This window comes from Eublepharis macularius, chromosome 3 (genome assembly GCF_028583425.1).
Source record: "Eublepharis macularius isolate TG4126 chromosome 3, MPM_Emac_v1.0, whole genome shotgun sequence".
NCBI classification, from domain to species: domain Eukaryota; kingdom Metazoa; phylum Chordata; class Lepidosauria; order Squamata; family Eublepharidae; genus Eublepharis; species Eublepharis macularius.
This window is the reverse complement of record NC_072792.1, coordinates 91,093,625-91,104,498: the sequence shown is the minus strand read 5'-3', so window position 1 is coordinate 91,104,498 and position 10,874 is coordinate 91,093,625. Positions and strand designations below refer to the sequence as shown.

The 10,874-nt window shown below is 43.9% G+C and overlaps 1 protein-coding gene across 1 annotated transcript in view; it reads left to right on the top strand.

Moving 5' to 3' along the window:
* Window positions 1-2,337: 2,337 nt before the first annotated feature.
* Window positions 2,338-10,874, top strand: part of UMODL1 (uromodulin like 1) — a 67,616-nt gene continuing 59,079 nt past the window's right edge. The window contains exons 1-2 of the mRNA XM_054974662.1: window positions 2,338-2,437; window positions 10,412-10,654. Coding sequence (XP_054830637.1) covers window positions 2,338-2,437; window positions 10,412-10,654 — 343 coding nt within the window. The remainder of the gene's footprint in view (window positions 2,438-10,411; window positions 10,655-10,874) is intronic.

Genomic DNA, 10,874 nt, shown 5'->3' with positions numbered 1-10,874 from the left:
CCTTTCTTATCTTGACCCGTTATCCCAGACGCCCTTTCGCGCTCTCCTGCTGCGAGCTCCTTTTTTTTAAAAAAAAAAAACGTCCTTATATCGCTATAACGTCATAATATTATAAAAATACAAAGCAATGAAAGAGTGTTCTTTCTATGCTGCTCGAGCAGCATAGACCGAAAAAGTCTTTCCGCTGCCCTTTGCCTCCGACGGAGGGATCGCAGGTGTGCATGGCACAGAGTGAACGTGCTCTGAACCATCAAAACAACCAGTTGGGCCACCAGAACTACAAGTTCACTCGGTGGAGCCATGGTTGAGTCTTCGGCGATGGGGATCACGTCAGACAGGGGTTTTTCTCAGAACAAGAGTATATTTATGGATGTTCAAATTAGGAAGAAAAACAATCTTATCCAATGTTCAAGCTGCTTCCAGGGCAGGAAAACTTGGCCAACCTATCCTGCTCTTTTGGGGTTGGGCTAACGTTTGGTTATAACGATGTAATGTCGTCATAACGCAATAAAGCGGGAAAAATTTTTTTTAAAAAGGGGGGAGGAGTTTTTTCTGCGCCCGTTCAAAATGACGGCACAGAGCGCTACAGTGTGAACAACTCGAAGCGGGAGGAGACGGTATTTGACAAAAGATTGCGTCATGGCGCCGATAGGAACAATAGCGCCACATAATGGAAATTTGACGGAATAAACGCCCGTGTGACGACGGCCAGAGAATTCGAGAATTTTTTTCCTGTGTGCACAAGTACGTTAAAATAAAAGGTGGATAAGGCTAATAGCATCATCAAATGAAAATTGCACATGTGCTTTGTATAAAATCTCACCTGTACCAATATGTTCATCCCACTATATTTTCCTAAACAACTGCTTTGGCAAGAGTCTTCCATTTAGATGCCCAGAGCAGGTCTCAGGTTCGCCCATCCTTTCCGTGTCCCTTCTCTCATGCTACTTGAGTCTTGGGAAAAGTGAATCAGTGAATGAAACAGCAATTCCAGCAGGACAGATATGTATGAGGGAGTACATGAGCATGTAACATCCATTCCCAATTCCTGCTCAGTCAATTCCAAGGAGAAAACGGAGTCTAAGTAATGACAGAGGCTACAATGGCATAACTAGCTCTGTTGTTCAGTGATTGAGTGCTGCAACCTCAAGTTAATATAACAGAATTGAAATGCTTAGAAAAATGCATACCATATCTGTGGCAGAAAGTTTCATCAAATTGTAGATGATTTATGGCAACCTTTGCTGGGGTTGTCAAGACAAGAGAGTAACAGAAATGGTTTTCCATTGCCTTTCTCTGTGTAGCAACCCTAGTCTTTTTTAGACATCTCCCATCCAACTATTAACCAAGGTCAATCCTTCATTTCCAAAATCTGATGAGATCAGGCTTGCCTGGTCTATCCAGGTCTGGGTATACCAATCCTAGTGCATTTTAATAGATTGTATGTGTAGGATCTTAAGGCCAGATTTCAATTTACATACTAAATTCATTTAAATAAAGGCCCTTTTTTGGTTAAAAAAATCAAAACACTTTGATGTAAACCAACGTATGAAGGAGCTCCTTCATATGTTGACACCACGCTGTTGTTTTTCCTAGGGTAAATTCCAGAACATACAAGGAATGGCTGATTTAGTTTTCTGCAGTCTCAATAAGTTGAGTGCATGTTTGGGGCAATTTCATTGTATGACCTCACCTTACTCTTTGCATCTCATATAGTGTGATGATATCATGCCATTTCATGAGTTTGTGTGCAGACATCATCCGTTACTATAATGTGTGGTAGCATTGCCTTAAACATGATGGTGGTTCACCTTTACTGTTTTTGCATTATCATCTTTCCTGCTCTCTAACTACCTCATTTCTCACCCAAGGGAGTCTCCTCCCACAGCCCAACCTATTCAAGCCTTTTACTGCAACTCAAATCTCTTTTTGCCCCAAGGGAAGGGGGGAGGCCAAAGCTCCCCTCTAACCCATGCATCCTCTTTTCACTCCTCCCCCACTGCCCCAAGTTGTAGTCTGGAACCCCAGTTCTAAGCACTCGTAAGTCCAGTTGAGTTCAGTAGAATTTGGTTCCAAGTGAGTGTGTTTTAATAATCAGTTGTTATTCTGTAAATTACTACATCAGGTTGCTGAGGACCAGGATTAGTAATTGAGATGCAGGCAGTCTATAGGGAAAACATTAATGAATCTACACAGGCAAGAATCTCTCTTTGTTCTCAGACAAGTTGTTTTACCCATACACAGAAGAGAAAGGCAAGAAAACTCTCTTCTATTCCATAAATTCTGGATCCAACATCAACAGCTATTTTGTTCATTAGGGACAGAAAGATTATAAAAATGACAAGGATCTCATTACGTTCACTGTCTGGGATCCTTATTGCTTTTATCTTCACTTTCTACACCAGTACAGGACAGGAAGCAGGCAACACTTTTACAGGTGAGTAACAATACACTTCGATAGCATATCTGTGTTGGCTTAGCTTCACACAGAATTTTTAACTTGGAAGAGACATTGAATGCTTTTCAAAAATCTATCTTTGGGAACATTTATTTTAATCAAATACAACTATTGTCATTCCTTGAACCCTTTGGTGATTGTAGATTAAGTATATTAGTTTGGCCTATGTTTTTGATATAGCGTTCTAGGTAACACACAAGCAGATTTGTTACGTCAATGAAAGATGTGTGAAGTGGGAACCATTTAGCTTGTCTAGAAAAGGGTTCCATTTGCATTCGGGATACTTGTGTGGCATCGTTATTGGATCATGTGTGTGTTTATTTTGTTTTAAGTTCTGGTGTCTATAAAGTTACTTTCTGCCCTGAAATATAGGACCAAGGACTATCTTCTCAGCTGGGGGAGGTAATATAGAAAGCCAGGAGTTTTGTTGGCAACAGCAGCTAAATATGTTCTAGAAAAAAAGTAGTCAATGGGAGTGGATGAAGCTTTGTATGCAAATATGCAAAATAAAGCAGGTATGGGTCAAAACATGCAGAAATACAGAATATGGTCCCTGTATGGGATTGCCATGCCATTAACCCAGTCCTGCAGAGAGAAAATGAGATTATATATGTATAGCTTCTGTTATCATTGCTTTCATATTGGACTTTAAACAATGAATTTATTTCTAGTAAACTTAACCTAGTTGACCCTTAAATCCTAGCCTGGACTATTATAGCTGAAAGCTTAAAAATATTTGCATTTTATAATTTAGTTTTTCTGCTTTTCAAATATTAAAAGTTGTTCCTTATGTGAGAAAATAGTAGGATTATCCCTGAATTCTAATTATATCAGTTTTGAACAATGGTATAACGGCAAGAAGACTGCAGCTGTTGGGACTGTGTAATTATCACTGGTCTGGTATATATGGAAAACTGAGCCTACTTTCTTGGTGTTCTCAGATCTCCTTATTACTATTTTGTCCCAGTATAAAGAGTGAAAGAGTCTGAATGAAGTATCAGCTAGCATGAGAACTGACTTCCAAGACTTAATGCCACAATCTTCTAAGCACTGTATTTTATAACAAAATATTCATAACAAAATGACAAAGCATAGAAGGAACAACTTGTTTAAACAACCTCCTTTCTTGTATAATGGAAACAGACAGGAATTTGATAGGGAGGAAAGGAGGAGATGAATGGATGAAGATGCTAAAATTCAAAGCCAAAAGAAATCATCCACTGCTAGATGATTTTTGCAGAGTCCCTCATAAAGTAGTTCCAGAGGAGTTAGCCGTATTAGTCTGTAGTCACAAAATAGTAAAGAGTCTAGTAGAACCTTTAAGACAAACCAACTTTATTGTAGCATAAGCATTCGAGAACCACAGTTCTCTTCATCAGATGGACTCTTTACTGTCATAAAATAGTTATCTTTGGAGTGTCCCTCATGTATTGATCTACACGTCATTTTTTTAAAAGAAATGAGCTACTCTACAGTGCTAGTTTTGTTTTCCACAAAATAAAGTGGGTCTTCACTCACAGGATAGGGACAATTGCAGCTGGTAAGGTGAGGGTGTGGGAAGAGCACAGGAGGAGTAGCAGAAATAAGGAAAAGCAAGGGAAAATGTATTTATGAAATATCAATGTTAATTTTAAAAAAAGAGCTGAGGCAAGTGTATACTGGCAGTCTGAGGTGAGGGAAGCTTAGGATTCATGGGCAGTCAGCAGCCTTTCAATGCCTGTTCATATGTCATTTTGCTTGTCATGCTAGACATGCTTACAGTTACAGTGAACACACATACAATCCATGATTTTTCTTTATTTGTGTGTTGAGTAATTAATTTATGTTTAACACATGTACAGCTGAACATGTGATTTGAACTCCATATTTATCATGATTCTGGTCCCTGGCTTCATTTATAGAGTGAACGTGTGTTGATTCTTTCTTACACAAACAGCTGTACTCACATACATGCAGGATGTATGTGTGTTTGCTGTAACATGTGAACGAAGCTAGTCACAATAGATACCTTATATTACGCAACAGCTTTCTTACTGCATTCATCTATTGTCAGTAGTTTTTTAAAAAAACATACTGAATGCTTGTAATCAGTACTTTTTTTCTTAAACAAAAAGAGGTGTCAGTACTCATAAAGTTCTCCCCTCTTAGCCAAGGAATAGTGGTACTCTGAACTTTCATATACCCCATGAAGTAAGCCCTGCTTTTAATCGACAATATTGTAGGACTGCAAACTGTCTAGCCATAAAGTTTGCATAAAGTACATTAATGTGATGTAAAGACATTTCTAAGAAATTATGGGGTTTTTTGGTGGCATCCATAATAATCTGTTTCAAATACAATAGGGGGAACAAATTTTCAGCATTTCTTCTATTGCTAGTTTTAATTTTAGTTTTAGTTTTCATAAATACCTTTGTTGCAGAGGAGGAAAAGGTCCTGCAAAGGCAACATTCAACCAATGATTAAAAACAACAACATAGCAGTAATCACCTCCTTATGGTCTTAGTGGAAACTTCAGCTAGTAGTTGGTTAAAAGCCATTCAACCAAAACACATTTTAATTAGTTTAATGGCAGTCTAATCCTTATGATTTGGAGCTAAGGAGCAGAGAATGCCAATTTGCTGAACATTATATGAACTGTGCTTAGCAACTCTGCACAGGGGAACAGAGCTCTAGGCTGTAGTTTGGCTCTCAGAGGAATCCTCAGACTCAGTTTAAGATTGGGCATTGTGGCAGAAGTCAAAAGAGTTATGATAGATGAGATTTTTCAGTTAGGGTTAGGATCTGATAGTGCCAGGACCCAGAGGGAAGTACCACTTGGCACCATAATAAAATAAACAATAGCATTTTTTCCTAATCTTGGAGTACATGTTAGAGTGAAGGGGGCAAAGTCAAATAAATGCAACAAAAATCCTGATGTAGATCAACAGTAAAAAAGTAAGAGCAAGAAAATATGAGATTCACAACAAAGAACATGAATTCCAGGGGAGTAGCTGTAGTCTGTTACCAATACAAATGTGGTACTTTTATTTTCATTTATTTATTTGAAAATTTTGGCATTGCCTCTCCAGGGAACCTGCCCAAAGTGGCATAAAATAAAACATAAAGTTATTAAAAACCAGCATTCAAACACAATGGAGCATAAAACATGGAGCAGCTTAAAATGGGTCTTAATTAAACATTTTAGAGACTAAAAATAGACTGATGCTAAAAATCAGGCCTTTAGTTAAAAGTCTTGAGTAAATGGAAATGTTTTGGTTGGGTGGCTAAAAAGTAGTAGTGTAGGTGCCAGGAGGGTCTGAAGGATAAGGGCATTCCACAGGTTGTGTGCCACGCCACCTCTGAAAAAGCCCTGTCTCCAGGGCCGGCACGCCCATGGAGGCCAGGTAGGCGGTAGCCTCGGGCGCGCGGGCTTTGGAGGGGCGCCGGAGGGGGTGTCGGGGGTGGAGGCACGCGCAGCGAAGCTGGCATGACTGGGATGCAGCTACTGCTGCAGCCAGCCAGCCAGCTCCATGCTGCTGCCGCCACCACCACACACCCCAGCTGGGCGCAGCCTCCGGGCGCTGCCCCAGCAGCGGCTTGCGGCTTGTGCGCCCAGCTGGGGTGCGTGGCGGTGGCAGCACGGAGCTGGCTGGCTGGCTGCAGCAGCAGCTACAGCCAGCGACGCCAGCTCCGCTGCGCGCTCCTCTGCCCCAGCTGGGCGCAGAAGCCGTGAGCTGTTGCTGGGGCGGCGCACGGAGCAGCCTCCGCACGCCACCCCAGCAGTGGCTCGCAGCTTCTGCGCTCGGCTGGGGTATGTGGCGGCGGCGGCATGGGGCTGGCTGGCTGGCTGCAGCTCCTGCTGCAGCCAGCCACGCCAACTCCGCTGCGCGCTCCTCTACCCCAGCTGGGCGCAGAAGCCATGAGCTGTTGCTGGGGCGGCGCACGGAGCAGCCTCCGCGCGCCGCCCCAGCAGCAGCTTGAAGCTTCTGCGCTCGAGGCTCCATTCGGGGGCTGGTTGTCCAGCCCCCCTGTGGCGCGTGATGACATCTGTGATGATGTCATCACGCAGTCCGTGGCGCGCGTGCGCCGCCTCGGGTGCCGGAACCTCTAGCACCGGCCCTGCCTGTCTCTGAAGGTGAGCAGGGCTTGTGAGGAGGATCTTAGTTGTTGGCCTGGAACATATGGGAGGACGAGGTCCTTCAAGTACCCTGTTCCAGGCCATTTAGGGCTTTAAGGATAAGAACCAGCACTTTGAATAGTGCCCAGAAACAGATGAGCAGCCAGTGCAGCTCTTTCAGCTGTTTACCAACCCTCCTGGCTGTTGCATTTTGGAACAACTGAAGTTTCTGGACCATTTTCAAAGGCAACCCCATGCAGAGTGCATTACAGTAGTCTAACCTGGATGTAATCACAGCATTTATCACTTTTACTTTTAGATTACTTTTTAGACTATCAGATTTATTGTAGCATAAACTTTTATGGGCTAGATTCTACTTCATCAGATGCATGAAGTAAATTCTCAGTCAACAGATACACACCCACCCACATACATACATGCACATACATTGAAGGGAGAAATAAGGAACTGTAGGATTTCCAGGCCATTAAATACAAAAATGGGTTTTATTTTTGTATTCAGTCAGTTAGTCTTTAAGGCGTCAAAGACTTCTTTTCCTTGTGACCGTACTTTTCCTGGTATCCCTCTCCGCACACTATTTCCTCTTTCCTTCCTTCTATGAGTCCCTATATACTCACCTTTCCCTGCTTCTGTCTCTTCTTCCTGCCCACCAACCAACCAACCTTTTATCTTCCCCCATCTTCAGCTATATTTATTATTTATTTATTTCATTTATACCCTATCTTTCTTCATAACGAGGACTCAAAGTAAGCTTACATCATTCTCCTCTATTTTATCTTCACAGCCCTGTCAGGTACATGAGGCAGTGTGTGGGGTCACTGGCCCAAGGTCACCCAGTGAGCTTCTAGAACTGGGGATTCAAACCTGGGTCTGAAGCTCCAACTTCTACAACAGAGTTGCTTTCTTGGTTTGCTTTCTTGGTAGCAAGCAGCTGGGCCTGGGTGAGTCCAGCAAGTTGTGTCATATCAAGTTGTTTGGAGGTTGCTGCCAGGTCTGGCCCCAGTCCTCCCTTAAAGGTGAAGACTGCCCTGGAAATAGGGTTCCCAGTTGCCCACTGGTGGTGATCAATCTCATGGAAGGTTGCCTCATTGCTTGCCGACAGCTGGCGGTTGGCGGGAAGTGGCAAACTGCCCAGTGATCACCCGCCACTGGCAGACAACACAGGCAAACAATCACTGGGCATGCTCCTGGTGGGGTGCAACGTCACTTCCCAAAGCAATGTCATCGCATCCCACCAGGAGTGCTCCCACACTTTGCTTGAGCCAATTTTGGCCCCAAACAGGCTGACTTGGCACCGTGCAAAATGCAGGAGCATGCCTGCTGCCAGCATGATGACATCACGTCCTGGAAGTGACATCAGTGCTGGGAGTGCACATATGCAACCACCAAGTAAGTGCCAGGTTCCCTCTTCCTGCTGGGAGGGTAAAGGGACCTGGCAACCAAGGCTTGAACATTGGCAATACTGTTGTGATTGCATAGCAATTGGCACTAAGGTCATTTGTTTCTTAAAGCTACAGGTCCGTCCTGCTTCTATTTTGGGGGGCTTTTTAAACCTCTGCACATTTTTTTAAAATTTCAGATTTTCCAACTTTGTAAAGATCTATTTTATCTGTTCATGACTCCAATTTTTGGATTTAAGTATTCCTGGATTTGGCACTGTAGAGAATTAAACATACATGGAAGTAGGAGATCTGGCAAGAACTTGCTGAGGAGCCTCTCCTTTTCCTCTCCCCCATGGTTTCTTTTTTCCTTTCCTGAAAACTCCTTTAGCCTCCCCTTTTCTGTTTTCTTTTTTCCTTTCCATCTACCAGCTAGTCAACCTTTATCTGCCACCTCCCATTTTCTACTTTTCCTCCTTCCCTCCTCTTGGCAACCTCACTCTGGGAAAACTCTATGTGGTGTCAGCTGCTGGGCTGGGCAGGCCCAGTTGCACAGTGTTGTATAGGGTTGCCAGGTGTCTGGTTTTCACCTGGACAATCCGGTATTTTCTTGTACTGTCTGGGGAAGATGGAGTGAAAATACTGGACACCTGGAGGCGGGGGGGGGGGGGAACTGGCACAGGAAAGATGCAGGCCTAGCCACCCTGGTTTCCATGGAAGGGGGATGGAGGGTTGTAGGAAGGTGGTGGCAGCTGGAGGTGTTCCTCCTTGTGCACCTCACTGGCTCAGTGTGATGGCTGCAGGAGGACACACCCCATAGCATCACATCACTTCCAGTTCTTTGGTTAAGAGATAAAGTGCATGCTGGGGACGTGTCTCTCAAAGGCGCCGTGTGGAAGTGAAAGGAGAGGTGGTGGGGGTTGGATTGGAGCATTTATGCCCAAAGTAATGAAAAACAAGGGAGATTATAACGAAAAAATTAACCACTGCAACATATAGCATTAGAGGTATGTGTCACTTTTTAACTGTACTTCTGTGTAGAAACTGCAAATCCAATCATGATTTGCAGAGGGCACTTTATAAGCTTGTGAATAGCTACCAAAGATACCAAAGAAAAAGCTGTTGCTTTAGGAAAGGGCAGAAGGGACAGAATCACACACTGGGGAGTGGGGCATGCTCTGCATCCTTGCCTCCTCTCCCCTGTGCTTCCAGTAGGCCTCCGCCCAGTGGCATCAATAGCTGCAGGGGGGATGACATCACTTCTGGAAGTGATGTCATCACTCCAGAGTGAGAATGCAAAGATTGTTCTTCCTGTGGGTACCAGGAGGCCCCCTCTCCCCATGTTCAATATTTTTGTGACCACCTCCCACCAACCACTGGTGGGTCAGCGAGCAAGATGGCAAACCCCCAAGAATTTGCCCACCACTGGTGGGCACCTGGGAACCTTATCTGGTAACCATAGTGCTGGCTGCTAGGCTGGGCCAAGTTACAGGGTGGGAAACCCACAATGACTTGCAAGGGATGCCTTACTTTCCCCTCCCCAATCCCCCTCCCTACCCTATTTCTTGTTTTCCTGGCATATCCTTACCTTTCAATGCCTCCACCAACCAACCTTTTACCTGCCAACCCATCTTCAGCTATATTGCTTATTTCATTTATACCCCATCTTTATCTACTGTGGGGACCTAAAACAGCTTACAGTATTTTTCTCTCTTCCATTTTATCCTTGCAACAACCCTGTGAGGTAGGTTAAGCTGAGAATGTGTAACTGGCCCAGGGTTTCCCAGTAAGCTTCCATGATCTGGAGCCTGGGTCTCCCTGATCATAGTTTGAAATTATAACCACTACACATCACTGGCTTTTGTCAAGAAGCTACTGCTGAACAGTAGCAAGCAGCTGAGGCTGCAGTCATACAAGTCAGGTGGTAGCAGTCACCTGATGGTTGCTGCCAGGCTCATAAATCTTCCCTCAAAAGCCAAAGCTGTTGTAGAAAGAACCCTGTCCCACTGCCTTTTATTGACAGAAACTGAGACTAGTATGCTGGATAATGCTGTGGTTGCCTAGCAAGTGCTGCTGAAGGCATTAGTTTCTTGGAACTACAGGTGCAGTTTCTATTATGGGGGGGGGATAACTCCCCAGTGTGTGTGTATGTGTGTGTGTGTAGAGAAAGAGAGAGAGAGAGAGAGATTTCAAATTTTTCTGTAAACCTGGGGCTTTTTTGAACTTTGTTAAAAGACCTATCTTGTCTGTTCATGGCTCCATTCTCTGGATTTAACTGTACACTGACAGGGACATGTTGAGAATTAGCAATACTGATGATGCATGTGTGGACCCCCCCCTCCCCATCTTTGGCTCCCTGAAGTTGTAATCAATTTCATAGGTTAGTATGCACTTAAAACAATCTCCTTCTGTGGCACTCACTCCTTTCTAATAGATCTCACTGTGTTTCCTTTGCAGAGAAAGGTCTCTCCTTACTGGGCTACCATTTATGCAATTATAGTGTGACCAAGCACGTGTCTAAAATGGTTGCCTATCAAAAGTCTTATGAAAAGCAAACTCCATGTGGAGGATGGATTCCATGGAGGGTTTGTACCAAAACATATTACAAAGAAGAATATCATGCTGTCACAGTCCCCGAGTCGATGAACGTGACAGACTGCTGTGAAGGATATGAACAAGTTGGTCTCTATTGTTCTTTACGTGAGTATTAACTATGAAAAGGGCACAAGTCAGATATGAGTTACCAGAATACTTACCAATACCTAGGGCTTTTTTTCTGGGAAAAGAGGTGGTGGAACTCAGTGGTGGAACTCAGGACCGCACAATGATGGCGCTTTGGGTCAGCTGGGACAAGGGGGGAGTTTTTAAAAGTTTAAATTGCCCTCAGCAAAAATGGTCACCTGGCTGGTGGCCCCACCTC